Here is a 16,152-nt window from a genome sequence, read left to right on the forward strand (position 1 = left end):
CTCGTTGTAAAGTTATTAATTATTGAAGTTGAGGGTGGAAAATGGCTGGAGGTGTGCATCACGTGCGGCTGTGCACCACGCGGGGATGACCCTTAGATTTGATGACGCTGGCTGCAAAATGAGGTCCGGCTTGCGTGTTCTTCTCCAGGCGAAACATCGGGCAGAGGATGGATTGTGACGATCATTGCACTCTTCTATACAGCCAGCGCCGAGCCCCAGGACACGCGTAAGCTCTGACGCATATATGGGTGACAACCTTGGAATGCATTCATGGACTACGAATGTCCATGAGTCGGGGAGACTCCAGTTGGAGCACGAGCACTACCGATTATCTAAGTCCCCTTCACTAAATGAGCACATCATTCGCCGATGAGTAGTGCATAGTACACCTAGATATTGACCAGAGATGTCATAACGTTAGTGCTCCATGAGACGCATGGTGTTTTGTGAATAGAGCAAAAGTCGGAAGTGCTAAGAGCAAACACCTCTTTCTCGCTAAGCTTCCATTGATCGCTTGAGATCGTTTTTATGCAAGCTGGGAACTGGACGAAGCCCAATATTGAATATCATGCCTGCTCGCATTGGCGGAACGCCGCATCTCGCCGGCCTTGGACGAGGACGGTGCCGAGTAGTCTATGCATGAGTTTAGAACACACCGAAGCGAATCACAGTCGAAGAGTACGTGACATTTCACACGCACAGGATCTCCACAGGCAAGCACTAACGAGTAAAACGTCGCGGGTTTGCTGCAACTCACCACTGTCGCCTTGTCGCCGAGAAAAGCCCACGAGCCATGAGCTCCAAAAACAGGCCCCATGATCCTGCAATCCTTCTTGCAAGCGAGACCTCGAATGCGCCACAGACTTGGAGGGCGCCCACGTTATTTATCGCACGCGTGATGCTTGGCTCTGTAGTGTACCTCTGCATACCTAGGTATTTTCGTATTTGCGACAAGGTAGTTTGTATACAGCCGTGGTGCACAGTATATGCACTGCCTCGAGGCTAGCAAGTGCAGCATGCATCTCTCGTCGTCGAAAATACCTCTATGTAGTCCCGTTGCGGTACACGTACGCGACTGGGCTGCTGACGCCGTACGTAGACTGGGCAAGAATTCCTTCTCATCCGAGCTCATAAACGTGCATATCATGCAAAGATGAGCTGACGAAGACCGCATTCAGGGTTGTCGGGATCTACCTGAGTGATAATCTGTAGGTGTACACTTCAGAAAGGGGTGGCAAGCTGCCAGATGTTCGAGCCATGCCTTCACATCCGAGGGTGTCGTCAGATTGGATCGAGGCATGCAAACGATATTGCTTTTGGTGGACAGGCTGCCAGGATCCCAAGCACATGGAACAAGAAAAGAGAAGAACAATGCAAAGTGAGATGCTGTAGGTATGATGATGCCGATGGATCGAATCGGTTCGACCCTGCCGATCTAGCCCTGTGTAGAGTGGTGCCACCGTGCTTGCCAACCCCAGAAATCCAGACGAGGTCCAAGCTGCGAGTTGGTCTTGACTGTTCAATCCTCCCAAACGGTCACCATTTCTGCGGACCGCGCGGCCCCGGGGGTGTTGTGTTTAACTTTTTGGCAAGCACCTACAGTACAAATAGCATCAATATGCCGTGTCAGACTTCCAAGTGATAATCAATTTGTACACTATCATCCACTATCGCCAGGTATCAATTGTGGTCCAGACTCATCGTCACAATGACTGCTGTATACACATCCTCCGACTTCAAGTCCCTTATCGGCGACATGCCCAACGGCGAAGTTTTGCGACTAGCGCAATATTTGAATGACGTACGACTGCCGCTACAGACACGATCCGAGAATGGCCAACATTCGCGACTACTTCAACTTCCACAAGAGTTGAGGGATAATATTGTCCGCGCAGGCCTGCCAGCCGCTATCAGCGTCGACCCTTACGGCGTCTCTCAAGAGACCGCAACGCCCGCCTGGTTCCAAGTCTGCAGTCAAATGCGACTGGATGCAGCCAAGGTCTATTTCCGCACGCCAATCCAGCTTCCATATCTCTCGGACGAGAAATTCAAAGGATGGGTTGACTCGATAGATGTCAGCTACCGTTCGTTTGTGCGGAGCATCCAGATTGATCGGTTCATCCCGGACCTCGATGGAGCGATCGAGTACGCACGTGGAAAGGATACTTTGGGTGGATTTCGTCCTGGGACTATCTGGGCAACGACCAGCTTCGTCGAAGACGACAATGCTGTTACTGTCTGGATCAACGCCCGTGGACAGACTAAGCCTTATTCAGATGTGTGCGCGCTTGAACTCGAACACAAATCCGGCGACAGCGAAGAATTCAACTGCTGGGATTGAATCGCTATGACAATTCACATCATCACATCCTCCACTCCTCAGAAGGAGATATCTTCGGAATCGAAAGGTATCACTGGATCCACCACCTCACTTGCGGTAATGCCGGATCACGGCTCGTCCTGACCAAACCCATCCGAGGACAAATGCTCCGCGACGCCATGACAGCATCCCTCGTCCTCTCCAGCGTGCAGTAGACCGGCTGCGTCGTCAACGATCGCAGCCCGCTCGACGATCTTGTCATCATAACTTTCCGGATCTCGCCCCGGTGCAGGTCCTTCCAGCAGCGCTTCACCGGATCCCATTCCTCCCAGACCAGGAACCGAGTATACCAGACATCGACGAAATCAGCGCGTAGCTGCGTACACACGCGTAGAAAAGCCGGTTCGCCGAATATTTGGTTATACCGCCCTCGCGCTCGTCGATCGTGGACTTCGGCCAGCATGGCGTAGCCGAAGATGAGGTCGCGTAGCTCGCCCGGCAGGCGCAGGAGCGGGCAGCGGGCATTTTGTACATTTAGAATTTGAAATCGAAGTGTTGCGATATGTTTCTTGATATCTTCCAGATCGATACATGAATAGTCTTCGAGAGGCCCCAACGCGAGGTTCGTTGCCAGCTGATGGTTGAGCATGTTGAATTGTGTGCTCGTACGTGCCATATATGACGATTGATATGAAGCTAAAGCTGAAGCTGAAACTCCATGATCGATGTTTGACATTGTCGCCATGGACTTTTGTACCGCCTTCATCAAGGTTGAGGACAGCTCGGCTGCTTGTCTGATACGCAGCCCCAGCACCCTTCCTCAGGCGGAGGTAACAGTCCATTAAAGTCATCCTGCTAGATGCACACGTGCATGTCGACACCTTCGGGGGTCCCTAGGGCGACCGCTTACCATTGGGATCCCAGGCAAAGCTGTCCCTGGCATCTCGCAATCTCGTGCCAGCTCGATCAGTCTGAGCCGGAAGTGACCTTGTCACATGGAGTATCCGCAAGCGCTATGAAGCATCGACGAGCGCCAACATTGATTTGGGCACTAAGGGTTGGCATGAACCCTAGTGTTCGTCAACCCTAGTCTCGCAAGATTTGGTTTAATGATGTTCTACCACGCAGTCACCTCTCGACGATACTTATTGTTGCTCACTCGAATGGATGGTGGATTCGATTACTTGTTCGGGCTGGAGATGAAGTCTCATTTGTTGTACAAGTAACGCTACAAGTACACTATTCGCTGTCGCCGCTAGCCAGTGCTGTCTTCCTGTCCCTAGCGGACGAATACTTGTCACGTTGACGTTTCTCATAAGCTCATAGCGGCACTGTTCGCAATAATGAAAAGAATGCAATGCGCGCCTTTGCGCGGTGGTAGTTCGCTTTGCTCAATGGCTGCCGTTGTCGCAGAGTTGTGCTGTGTTTCCTCGGCTCGTGGCGACCAGGGACCATTGGGCGTGAAAGTCCGCGCGAGGCCCATCTGGTGTGCTTGCGCGATTGGCTGACTTGCTGGCGTCGCACGCTCCGTATGACGTTATCGGCCAGTGTCATCTAGGAGTTAGCGGCCGCCTGGCGGATCTGGACCTTCTTGTTTCGACCATCGCGAAGTGCCCACCGCCGAGCAGGCACAGTTTAGCAGAACACTGCGACTCTCAAGCCATGGGCGTTTCGTCAATTAGCTGCAGCTCACAGATCTCACCCCGCGTGCACAGGGCGCTCATATGTATACCAAGCTTTGGGTCCGATGTGTAGGTCTTCTCTGAAGACGATGACGCCGGAGGAATGGCCCTGTTCTTGTAACAATGCCCGCAATTCATTGGCCCTCTCCTCCGCGTCCCTCATCGAGTCCATGGGCCTGTCACTCTTCATGCGCGACAAGCCACTCAGTCCAACCTGGAACGAAAGCCAATCTGATGGTAGCTCTGCGAGACGATACAGTCGATCGTTGCGAAGGACCAGTACTTGAAAAGGCGCCACCGGAAACAGCTGGTCGCATTCCCGCTGGATCAGGCGACAGGTCCTGAAGAATGATGGCTGTTGTCGAGAGTCCAACCAGTTGTGATCGAACTTTTCCGTCAAGGGTGACAGGTAATCTCGGACCATGTATGTATAGATGATCTTGCGCACGTTCGGAGGTAGCCGGAGAAATGGTGCTTTGGCGTTGGCGAGGTGAATTGCCTGTTGCTTGATGTGAATCAATTGGTCTACGCTCAGATTTCGCATCTGGTCCACGATGTTGGCAACTTGTTCTGACGCCACGCCCAGTATGATATCTGTGTCCATGGCATCTCCCAGAGAAGCCGATGTTGGCGCCATGCGCCGCGTTCTTACACGGGCGAAAATGTTGAAGGTTTTAAGAGGTTGATCCGGAGGTGTCGTGATTGCTGCAGGCCACAGGTTTCGAGTGTACGAGTGTATGCGAATTGTTGGCGTAGTCTTGCGAGGTTGCAGAAGATAACGTGGCCAGCGATTCTCGTAGCGATGCTTACACAAGGCGTTCACGGCCTCCAGCTGCAATGATCAACCCTGCACGAACAGCGCATTCGAAATGATGTCACCGTAAGATGCGGCACGCGGGCAACGACCATGTAGCCTCCACGAGTAGTCGCAATGCAGATAGATAGTCGATTCCGTGGTGGCTGAGACGAATGGTCGGTTCCAACTGGTACTCAGAAGACAGTCGATGTGGTGGTTGTACCAGTGAAGCTGCAGTGATTCGAGATGAGGACAAAGTAGGTAGCTCGCGATTCTCACTCGAAGGGCAATTATACCATTAACGAATGCGCTGGTCAAGACCGTGACTGCTAGTCAATATAAAAGGAATGTACAAGCGGACATGGAGTCGCGCAACTCATAGCGATATACTATTTGTCCTTTGGCGCACGAGTGCCCGACCAGTGGGGGTATTTAGAGGCCAGTCCACCATTGCAACCTTGTGCTTGCTCCTCTGTGACTGGCTCTGACAAAGATTTCTTCAAAAAGCCTTCGTCATGTCGTCGGTACTGGCGCTCTTTGAGGGCACACGGCGCCAAAAGCAACCAGGCATCGTATCGCGCCGACCAGGATTGGACCGGCGCGGAGATACCCAAGGGACGTACTGAGTCCGCAAGTCTGGCCCAGAGAATGGCTGACCGGCCAGATAAATCTCTAATAAAATAAATGATACAGTGCTAGGCGGTCCCAGAGCGGAGCTGATGCGAGTCAGCTATGTTGTACTCATGGTCGTTTCGTCAGCACTTAGATCGTGTGATGACGAATAGCACAAACGCACATGAGCATTCCGTCAATCGTGCAGCTGTCCCTCATTTGATCACAGTACGTATCTATGTCACGCATACAGAGATGATATGTCCTACAATCTTGTGTTTGCCGGCGGGAAAAGGCGGGCAAAGCGGGGCGCGGGGGACCAATGCTAATAACCTTGGGCGCAAACATACCTGCTACAACAAAAATAAAGAACAATTGGGACGAGTGATGAATGTTCTCCACCTGGAATCTCTATCATTATACGCACCTGCATAATAACCGTTGGCGGCAGGCCTTCGAGCTTGCCCGCGGCCGAAGCCCCTGCACTCGATGCGGGCTGGCGACATTGACGAAAAGTGACCATGAAAGTGCTGCCCAAATTGGTGCAGGGTCCCGCTTGGCCTGATAATTTCTACACGGTGTAGTACATACTACAGCCCCCGGCTGGCCAAAATCCTTCCTCGGGCTTCGAAAACCGCCGCAGCTGAGCCCTGGAGGTGTCCACAGTCCTTTCTGTATGTACAGTCAGCGAGAGGCCACCTATGACCTCGCTATCCAAAATCGACCACCTGGGAATTCTTATTTCATCCGCGAAATCGATCCCGAAGGTGCCACTCATGCACCAATGCTCGCGTGCCCACCATGTCGAATGAACAGACATACGACGCCGAGGCGCAATATTTTCCTTTCTTCATCGTCACCGTCACGGCACTGGTCACCCTCCCGCTGACCTTTTCTCTCCTTCGATCGCCTACCGATTCTTCCAATGTCGCAAAAGCTGGTCGCATCGAATCTCCCTTCCGACCAAATCATGCGGACATCATCGATTCCCAGCGTGCGAAGCAGAAGCGAAAGGATCTGCGCCTCAAGCGCATTGTCGCCGCGCTGCTTGGTTGGGCTCTGATTGGATACATGGTCTATCTCATGGTTGTAACCGCTCGGAACACACCCACTGTCTGGAATCCATATGACATTCTCAAAGTCTCTCTCACTGCGACCGAAAAGCAGATCAATTCTCGCTACCGAAAACTCTCCACGACTATGCACCCTGATAAACGCCGACCAAATGCCGCGCTCAACGAGACTGCCGAGCTAGTCAACGATGAATGGGTGGAGATTGTCAAGGCCTACAAGGCATTGACTGACGAGGATATTCGAAACAACTACATCCTGTACGGCCACCCTGATGGCAAGCAGAGCACCACGTTCGGCATTGCGTTGCCTCAATTCCTTGTGGCGGAGGGAAGCGGCAAATATGTCCTCATTGGATACGGAATCCTGCTCGGAATTGGACTTCCCTGGTTGGTCGGAAAGTGGTGGTACGGCATGCAGAAGGTGACGAAGGAGCGTATCTTGGTATCAAGTGCAGGAAACATCTTCAGACAGTTCAAAGAACGCATGGAGCCCGGTGATGTGCTCGGTGCTGTCAGCACAGCCACCGAATACGAATCCATTCTTCACGGGGTGAAAGCCGATGCTGGTCTTGGAAAAGTCGAACAGAAGCTTGCCACTATTGGTTCAGAAAGTGCATTGATTTCCGAACAGGATATCAAGGTCATTGCTGGCATTGAAGACCCTGTCCACCGGAAGGCCCTGGCTCTACTATGGTCTTATCTCACGCGAGCCGATCTGGACGATAAAACTCTGGAAGCCGAGAAATATGAGCTGCCACCAACCGCGATGCAGATCAACGATGCTTTCACCAACATGTGCCTCGCTTACGGCTTTACTTCTCCGGTTGTGTCTTCCTTTCATCTCAGCCAGAGCCTAGTTCAAGCTGTGCCACCAACGAAGAGCGAGGGTATACCATTGTTGCAACTGCCCCACATCACCGCTGAGATCGCTAAGAAGATCGAAAAGTCGGTGATCACTGACAAGACACCCTTGACGGTCCAGAAATTCATGGCTTTGCCGGTAGAACAACGCCAAACAGCAGCTCAAGCGGCGGGCCTGCCGATGGATAATCTGAAGTCTGCGGAAGACTTGGCACGACGACTGCCTTTCTTGCGCGTCGAGAAAGCTTTCTTCAAAGTGCCGGGCGAGAAGTACATCATTACTTCGTCTTTGGTTCACTTTGTGGTGAAGGCGCGCTTCATCCCGCCAGGCACACCCGAAAAGAGCATCCCAGCACTCTCAGAGGCTGATTTGTTGGATATCGACCCAGCCGAAAACGACATCTTAGCACAAAAAGCGGAGCCAGAGCGTCACTCGATACCACTCGCACATGCGCCTTACTACACACGCGATCATGCTCCTCGGTGGCACCTTTTCCTCGCAGATACTCGCCAGGGCAAGATTGCGGTACCTCCGTTCACGTTTAAAGTTTTTGACAAGAAATCCTTCGACAACGAGGGTAAACCTACGTTCAACGTTGTCACGCTTAAGATGCAATTCGCGGCTCCGCCCCAAGCCGGAGAATTCCGTTTCAGAATGCATCTCATTAGTGACAGTTATGTTGGTTTCGATCAATCACAGGATGTTGTGCTTGATGTAGAGGACGCTAGCAAGGCTGTAGAGGTCGACGAAGATGACGATATCTCAGAGCCCGAAGAAGGTGAGGACATGGTTAAACCTACGTTGGTGTCCGAGGCATATATGCTAACAATATTGCAGATTCCATCGCTGGTCAGATGGCAGCTCTCAAAGGACAAGCGACTGCGGATGCATCACAGCCGCGGAAGATCAAAAAGGTGAAAAAGGCGGTCGAGAGCGATTATGAAAGTGATACAGATGAAGATGTCGACGACGAGAGTGACACCGATACCGACACGGATTCTGAAGCCGAGGATGAGAAGGCGAAAAAGTCAAAAAGTTGGTTCTAGATGTTGGGTGTTGGCGATTACTGCATTTATTTCTCCGCCGCGATACATAGCCTGTATTAATGATACCAAACGATTCCACAATCGAGGTTACCATAGTTGAGATATTCAGAAGAACTGGACTGCATGGTCTGCGGACAGCGGATGATTTTCTCGCTTCCTCGAGATCAGGGGCGTGTACTGTAAGCACCTAATGTTCATGTGTCTGTGCAAATCGCGGACATCGTGCTCCGCCGTGATGAATATGTGCCGGACAAATTCACGATTCCGATCTATGAACATACAGAGAGTCTGCGATGTACGTGATTGTTACACGCAATATACGAGCCTGTATAGTACAGTACTGTACATATGTATCATCCACTCATTGGCATGCACATATTGAAAAGAATGGGTGATAAGCGCCCCTTACGAGCTTGGCAGAATTTGGGCGCAGAAGCCAAGTGATGCCGACGTCATCGATACGTCTTTGTGCCATCCCCAAATGGCGGTACAACCAGTTCGACGGGCGGTAATTTCCAAGTTCGAACGGTGACTGCCGCACGCGTCTTTGGAGGTGTACACCAGCATTATCGACACCTACGTGGGCATTCTTTCCACGGACTTTTAATATTTCGACCTTTCTACGACCTGTGCTTAGATTCTCCTGGAGAGAAAATCGCCTTTCAATACCACCGTCATTTCGACAACTCCTTGAACTCTCATAATATTAGTGATCTGGACTGGAGAGCGGAGAATCGACACCTCAACAAATATGCCTCAATAGAACAAATCCGAGCCCAAGAGACGAATTAGAGGGATTGTCAAGCCTGGACGGTTCGATTCTTCGCGTAAACCACCATGTCAAATAATTCCACCTCGAGTGGGAATGGATGCGATCCCAGCACCTTCCTCGGCCTGCTCAATTGTGCTAGCAGTCCAAACGCCGCGCAGACCCCGAACACACTCAAGGCCTCCATCATCGCTGCATTTAGTGGCTTTGGGATCCAGTTTCTAGCCTTCATCTTACTACGCCTACGCCTCACAAGAATCTATGTTCCGAGATCCTATCTTGTACCGAAATCACAACGTGTGCCACAGCCTCCGAGAGGTCTCATCGGATGGCTCTACCCGATCTTCACCACCACGAACCTGACACTGATCCAGAGATGTGGTCTTGATGCATATTTCTTCTTGCGTTATCTTCGACTGCTCCTCAAGATCTTCCTTCCGACATCAATCCTCGTGCTGCCGATCCTGCTTCCAATCAACCAGACTGGTGGTGGCGACCAAGATGGGCTTTTTGCTTACTCGATACAGAATGTTAGCAGTGCCGGGGCTGGGGGCAAGCTCTGGGCGCATCTGATCCTTGCTGTCTTGTTCATATTCTGGGTGTTCTACGTCGTCTTCACTGAGCTCCGAGGCTATGTTCGAGTACGACAAGCATACTTGACCAGCCCCCAGCATCGTATTCGCGCCTCAGCTACTACAGTACTCGTAGCAGGGATCCCCAATAAGTGGCTGACATTCGAAGCCCTCTCTGGCCTATACGATGTCTTCCCAGGTGGCATCCGCAATATTTGGATTAATCGCAATTACGATGAACTGTCGAAGAAAGTGAAGCAACGGGACAGCATTGCACGCCAGCTCGAATCTGCCGAGACCAGCCTCATTGTATTGTGCCATAGAAAGAATGCAAAAGCCGAGAAGAAAAGAGCTAAAGCACAAGGTGGGAAGAGGAAGACAAGGGAGGAAAAGAAACAGGACCAAGAAAGAGACGACAAAGATGCCCGCAAGATGGCTGAAGGCCGAGGCGTGAGCGCTGGCGAACAGCATGAAGTGTCGGAAGGAATGCAAGAGATCTTAGAGACAGAGCGTCGACAGCATGAAGAACTGCAGAAATCGCACTCGAACAACAATCCCTTTGGATTAGTAGGACAGGGACTTGGTGCGGTAGGACAAGGTCTTGGACAGTTCGGGAAGGGTTTTGGAAAGTTGGGAGGTCGCGTCATCGCAGACGTGGACAACAATCTTATCAAAACCGTGAAAGGCATAGATCACATGGCTGATGAAGCGAACACGAGTGGAATTCCAGGTCTCGGAGCAAGCTACGTCGACGACGACTCGCTTTATCGTGATCCAACAGCTCATGCTTCGGATTCAAGTCTTACTCCCGAAGAGGCGCACCCAGGACGAGACCTACGCTCGCAATTTCCGAAACGGGAAGCAAAAGAGGTCACCGCTGGGTTGTCTGTGCAACTGCCACCGCAGAAACCCAACCCCTTTGCCAGTAATCGTGACTCCTACCACGCTCAGCGAGTCTCACCGACAGGCTCTGATGGTGTCGACCATGGTCTACCGAGCGTCAACGTCGTCCGTCCGTCTTCCGATACTAGGCCCGCAGAAAGTCTGGAGATACAAGAGCCACACGCGCCAACGAAGCACAATGCGCTCTGGAGTATCTTCGGTAACAACGACAGATCTCTCGCAGTCCCCTCCCCTCGACCTCACGTGGCAGAATCAGATGATGAGTTTCCACTCAGTGCCGACACCTCAGAGTCGAACGACAAGCACGACGACAAATTCTCCAAAAGCAAGATGGCCGAAAAAGTTTCATTTGGTAAGCAATCGTCTACTGAGGCTAAGATTGCATACCCGGAAGCCATGCGCGAAGACCTAAACACCATCGCCGCTGAGGAACAAGCAGTCTGGCGCAATTATATTTCCGAGAAAGACCGAGCTACTAAACGTCTGCCGATTCGGCCATGGCTTTTCGCCTTGCCATTCATGGGCAAGAAAGTGGACAAGATATACTACTTGCGTGGCGAATTAGCCCGTCTCAACACTGAGATCGAAGCAGACCAGAACGAAACCGAGCGCTTTCCATTAATGAATTCAGCATTCATTCAATTCAATCATCAGATTGCAGCCCATATGTGCTGCCAATCGCTCAATCATCATGCTCCGCTTCAGATGGCCCCTCGCATCGTTGAGATCAGTCCTGGCGACGTCATTTGGGACAATATGGCTGTTAAGTGGTGGGAACGCTACTTGCGCTTTTTCTTGGTGCTCCTCGCCTGCGCTGGCATGACGGTTCTCTGGGCTGCGCCCGTCGCCTTCACCTCCGTGCTCAACAAGGTCACGACTCTTAGTGGAGTGTCACCTTGGCTGACCGATATCGCCAATTCATCGAGTGTGGCCACCTCGATCATTCAGGGTGTCTTGCCTCCAGTCCTACTGAGCTTGATCCTTCTGTTGGCCCCGCTGATCTTCCGTGCATTGATCACGCAGCAAGGCGTTCCTACTGGTACAATTCGCGAGCTGGGAGTGCAAAAGTGGTACTTTGCATTTTTGTTCATCCTGGTCTTCCTCCTGGTTTCCCTTGTCAATGGTATTACCACGTTCCTCAATGCCATTGCCGACAATCCGATCTCTGTTCCATCTGCTTTGGCACAGAATCTTCCGGGCGCAGCGACATATTTCTACTCATACCTCATCGTTCAGGCGTTGGGCAATTCAGCAGGTGCCCTCCTTCAGACTTTCACTCTGTTCATGTGGTTTGTATGGGCCTCAATCGCCGACTCTACTGCTCGAGATAAGTTTAAGCGCCAAACTCAGCTCAGCACAGTCGAATGGGGATCCTTCTTCCCGGTGTTCACCAATTTCGCCGTGATCGGCATCATCTACTCGATGATCGCTCCTCTGATTCTGGTTTTCATGCTCTTCATCTTTGCGCTGTTCTGGATAGTCTACAGGTTCAATGTTCTCTACGTGAACGCGCAGCAGACTGACACTGGCGGGCGCCTCTTTCCCGTGGCAATCAATCAGCTCTTCGTCGGAATTTACTTCCTCGAGCTCTGCCTGATCGGTCTGTTCTTCACCTTGACGACCGGCTCAAGTTTTCCACAAGGTGGTATCATGATAGCCATGTTGATCATCACTGCCGTTTATCAAATATTGCTTAACAGTGCCTTCGCGCCATTTTTCGAATACCTGCCCATTACTCTGGAGGACGAAGCAGTGATGAGGGATGCCGAATTCGCCCGGATTCAGGCCGCCAAGTTCAACCATTCTTCTGACGCGGATAAGGAAGAATTTGAAGAAGGCTTGACCGAGATTGAAAGACACGAAAGAAAGCTGAGGCTGTGGAGAAGCAGCGAGGAGAAGAGATCTGCTGAGGATCCAGTCGAAGGTACTCCTGTCCTAGATGGTCGTTCAGGCAGTGCTCCAAAGACCTTGGCCTCTCTTCCCATAGACCAGAAGAATGCTTGGCATACTCGTGCCCGGCAACCTTTCACAGCAGAAGGCCTACGAAAGGTCGGCCCTGACGCTGTTGCACGATTGCGCTACTTGGCGGACGGCAAACGCCGAGAGCCGCAACATGACACGGAAGCACAAAAGAGTATCGGCGACGTCCTCTACGGCGATTTTGCCGAAGATCTCGAAGACCTAGCTCCAGAAGATCGCGATCTGCTGGTTCGATACGCGTTTCAGCATAGTGCGCTGCGAGCACGTCGGCCGGTCGTCTGGATTCCTCGCGATAAACTCGGAGTGAGCGATGATGAGATTCGACGCACAAAGCAGATGAGCACGGTCGAAGTCGACTCTCAGCAGAAGACTGCCATTTGGATGAGCAATGACGGTACAGCGTTGGATCACAAAGGACGAGTGGTGTTCCGCAAGAGTCCGCCAGATTTCAGCAATGTGGACTTGGTTGTGTTGTGATTGTGTTTTCATATTCCTACTTTCTTACCTGCATCGTTGCATTTGTCTGGCATTCAGCGTGTGGAGGAATCATGGTTCTAGCAGTATACCACATTGTTTCAATATCATTTTGAAGCTCTCATGCGAGCTTTTGTGCTATCCACCTGACCGCATCTTGGGCTGCTTCTGACTGTATCAGGCTCTGCTCATGCTTCGTGGGTCGGGCACGTCCTTCGAGATTGAACGTGTTTGAGCGCCGCAATGTGTAGGGGCGAACAAACGCTCCCCAGGTTTCCTCCCCAGGTTGTCTAAAAACGGCAATGCGCTAGAAATCTTTAGTTTGGAAAGAGTATCGCGTCTGGGACTCTGGGTTGAACATATCCATCGATGCCATGGTCATTGACCAAAACCATCCTTGTTGCCCGCGCATATGAATTAATTGCTTACACGTCGGTGTGTCAACGGTACTGTACAGCACTCTCACAGGGGCAATGAAACATGAAAATGGCACTCCGAAAACTTATGGGGTCTCGCGCGTTGGGGACCCGTGGGACCTTTCAGCATGTGGCAAGTGCCTACATGTGTCACCCTGATTACCGATGCCGAACCATATTTCAATACAGTGGCTGACGCAATCGCAAAGACATTTGACCCTTTCATTTGGTTAAACAATTCCGATCTTATGGGAAGGGGATTCGTTCATGACATCCCTCACAACCATTCTAATGTCTTCCCTGCTTCCCTGATCCTTGCTTCAGCACGAGAGCGGCTCGATCGCGAAAGGGACGCGAAATCTAGCCGGCGCATTCTAGACCGCAAGGCCTCTGCTCCACAGACCAACCCGACTCGAGACGTTGTCGCCAATCTTTCCGACCGCGGCACAGCACACGCACATCAGTATATCATAAGACCTCAACAAGACCATCGCCCGACGCTGGGATCCATGCGCCATTTGCACGTTTGCCAACTTCCGCGACGTTATTGAACTTTCGATCCAGTGCCAAGAATCTTCCCACGCGCTGGAGCGCTTTAGGCAGAGGAGCACGTGTCACGGTCCTTGTTTCCGATCGTGCGCAAAGCCGATTTCTTGCAACAAATCGCCTTTACGTTTCCTGTTCACCACAAAAATCTGGTTAAAGAAAGGAAGGGTGCACCGTGGAATCGGGCGCCCTATTGTGCGGACGTTCGCACTGGATATTTGCCTAACCAGGCTTGCTAGCCCGGAGCACCAATGTCGGTACTGAGTGAGGATAAAGAAAGTGCAAACGCGGGCGCACATGGTCGCAAGCCTGCTATACAAGTGGTTTGCCTGGGTTCGGGAGGCGGCCCTTGCGAGGACAATGTCACCGGGTTCCTGCTTCGTTCAATAGCCACAGAGTGGGCGCGCAACTCGCTGTTAGCAGTGGATGCTGGGTCACATCTTGCACCTATCACTCGAATATTGGAGGAACATTTCCCTCTGACATACAATGGCAAGCCAAAGGCGAGCGAAGCAGTTGCGCAGCTCCCAAATGGCGTTGCGTCTCACGAGGGAAATGAGAGCGGAGCAGTAAAGGCCGAAGCACCAAAGCCAGAAGCGACAGTCCTTAAGTCGGGCCCGTTTGCTGGTTTGAAATTCCCAGACAGGTCCGCTCGCGCCAACGCGATGCATCTACTGCGATCCTACATTTCAGCATATCTCATCACACATCCTCACCTGGACCATCTAGCTGGATTCGCGATCAATACCGCAGCATTCCATGCGACGTCACGGCCGAAGACTGTCGCCGCTCTACCGAACACTGTTGAAGCGATGAAAAGGCACATCTTCAACGATGTAATCTGGCCAAACCTTACCGATGAGGACGGCGGAGTGGGATTTGTCACATTCCAACGACTGAAAGAGGGTGGAGATGCAATGGTCGGTGAGGGCGAAGGACGAGGCTACATCGATGTGTGTGACGGTCTGGGGGTGAGAGCCTTCAAGGTGTCGCATGGGGTATGCACAAAAAGTCCCCCGGCGCATCAGCATCGAGGGAGCGGTGCCGGGATAACGGATGCGTCACCGACGTATAATACCTCTGCACAGGCGTTCGCGCTCGAATCTTCGGCTTCGTCGACGCATCGGTCATTATCGACATCGCACCAGTTCTCTGCTCCAGGGACTCCAGGCGCAACCCGTACGAGTTTCCATACTGCGCATCAGTCGCCTCATGCAATGCCCTTGGATGGCGCTTGCGTGGTGGACAGCACAGCTTTCTTCATTCGGGATGATCAAACCTCGCGGGAGCTTCTTTTCTTCGGAGATGTTGAACCTGATACTCTATCCCTGTCTCCTCGCAATCAAATCGTGTGGACCGAAGCGGCACGCAAGATCGCAAATGGTCTCCTCGGCGCGATTCTCATCGAATGCAGTTACGACGATTCTCAAGCCGATGCATTTTTGTTCGGACATATGAATCCTCGACACCTGATTACAGAACTGCAAAATCTCGCTGCTTTAGCTGAAGAAGCCAAGATTCATCGGCAGATGGAGGAAAAGGGCGCCAAAAAGCGGAAACGTTCGGCGCCGGCGAACGGACTTCTGCTCCCTGAGCATGATCGGAAACGAAGCCGCAGTATGGTGACACGATCCAGCACGTGGCAGGATCATCAACAAAGTCATCGCGTGACAGAGCCGGGGGTTGTGCCCGATACATTGACTCATATTCCAGCACCTGCACCGACGGCGCCTTTCATTTCAGAGGTCGCACCAGGACCTACTGCACATCCGACCCTTCAACTCGAGAGCCAAGTAGACGCTGTACGTAGCGGACCACTCTCTCCGAAATCGTCATCAACGCCTCGCCGCTGCGAAACCGGTATAGGCGTTAATCTTGGAGAAGATATGCCGCTTCGTGGGATCCAGGTCATCATCATTCATGTCAAGGATACGCTCAAGGATGGCCCGCACGTCAGTGAGAATATCCTCTCACAACTTAAGGATTACGAGGCCCGGCTACAGGAACAGGGACAGGGACTTGGATGTGAGTTTATCATTGCTCGCAGTGGAGAGAGTTATTGGGTCTAGCAAGGAGATCATTGGAGCATGGGGAACGGCGA

General features: G+C 52.0%; 6 protein-coding genes across 6 annotated transcripts; 4 read left to right on the forward strand and 2 right to left on the reverse strand.

Annotated features, from left to right (window-relative positions):
* Positions 1 to 1,708: 1,708 nt before the first annotated feature.
* K489DRAFT_405699 (uncharacterized protein) lies at positions 1,709 to 2,341 on the forward strand (the record flags this gene model as incomplete). Its single annotated transcript, XM_033607176.1, has 1 exon — positions 1,709 to 2,341. The coding sequence occupies one exon, from the start codon at positions 1,709 to 1,711 to the stop codon at positions 2,339 to 2,341; it is 633 nt and encodes a 210-aa protein (XP_033463975.1).
* A 70-nt stretch (positions 2,342 to 2,411) lies between these two features.
* On the reverse strand, positions 2,412 to 2,969 carry K489DRAFT_366159 (uncharacterized protein; the record flags this gene model as incomplete). Its single annotated transcript, XM_033602744.1, has 1 exon — positions 2,412 to 2,969. The coding sequence occupies one exon, from the start codon at positions 2,967 to 2,969 to the stop codon at positions 2,412 to 2,414; it is 558 nt and encodes a 185-aa protein (XP_033463976.1).
* An 872-nt stretch (positions 2,970 to 3,841) lies between these two features.
* K489DRAFT_427383 (uncharacterized protein) lies at positions 3,842 to 4,639 on the reverse strand (the record flags this gene model as incomplete). The annotated part of the gene is made up of 1 exon (XM_033608298.1): positions 3,842 to 4,639. One exon carries the CDS (start codon positions 4,637 to 4,639, stop codon positions 4,019 to 4,021), a length of 621 nt encoding a protein of 206 aa, XP_033463977.1. The 3' UTR covers positions 3,842 to 4,018.
* Positions 4,640 to 5,900: 1,261 nt separating this feature from the next.
* K489DRAFT_375023 (uncharacterized protein) lies at positions 5,901 to 8,535 on the forward strand. The gene is made up of 2 exons (XM_033603592.1): positions 5,901 to 8,123; positions 8,183 to 8,535. The coding sequence occupies exons 1-2, from the start codon at positions 6,212 to 6,214 to the stop codon at positions 8,389 to 8,391; spliced, it is 2,121 nt and encodes a 706-aa protein (XP_033463978.1). The 5' UTR covers positions 5,901 to 6,211; the 3' UTR covers positions 8,392 to 8,535.
* Positions 8,536 to 8,951: 416 nt separating this feature from the next.
* On the forward strand, positions 8,952 to 13,254 carry K489DRAFT_375024 (DUF221-domain-containing protein). The gene has a single exon (XM_033603593.1). It carries the CDS (start codon positions 9,229 to 9,231, stop codon positions 13,090 to 13,092), a length of 3,864 nt encoding a protein of 1,287 aa, XP_033463979.1. The 5' UTR covers positions 8,952 to 9,228; the 3' UTR covers positions 13,093 to 13,254.
* A 1,048-nt stretch (positions 13,255 to 14,302) lies between these two features.
* K489DRAFT_310591 (uncharacterized protein) lies at positions 14,303 to 16,120 on the forward strand (the record flags this gene model as incomplete). Its single annotated transcript, XM_033600715.1, has 4 exons — positions 14,303 to 14,566; positions 14,642 to 15,198; positions 15,238 to 15,673; positions 15,839 to 16,120. 4 exons carry the CDS (start codon positions 14,303 to 14,305, stop codon positions 16,118 to 16,120), a joined length of 1,539 nt encoding a protein of 512 aa, XP_033463980.1.
* Between the last annotated feature and the right edge of the window lie 32 nt (positions 16,121 to 16,152).

Source organism: Dissoconium aciculare (assembly GCF_010015565.1).
Source record: "Dissoconium aciculare CBS 342.82 unplaced genomic scaffold K489scaffold_1, whole genome shotgun sequence".
Lineage (NCBI taxonomy): Eukaryota > Fungi > Ascomycota > Dothideomycetes > Mycosphaerellales > Dissoconiaceae > Dissoconium > Dissoconium aciculare.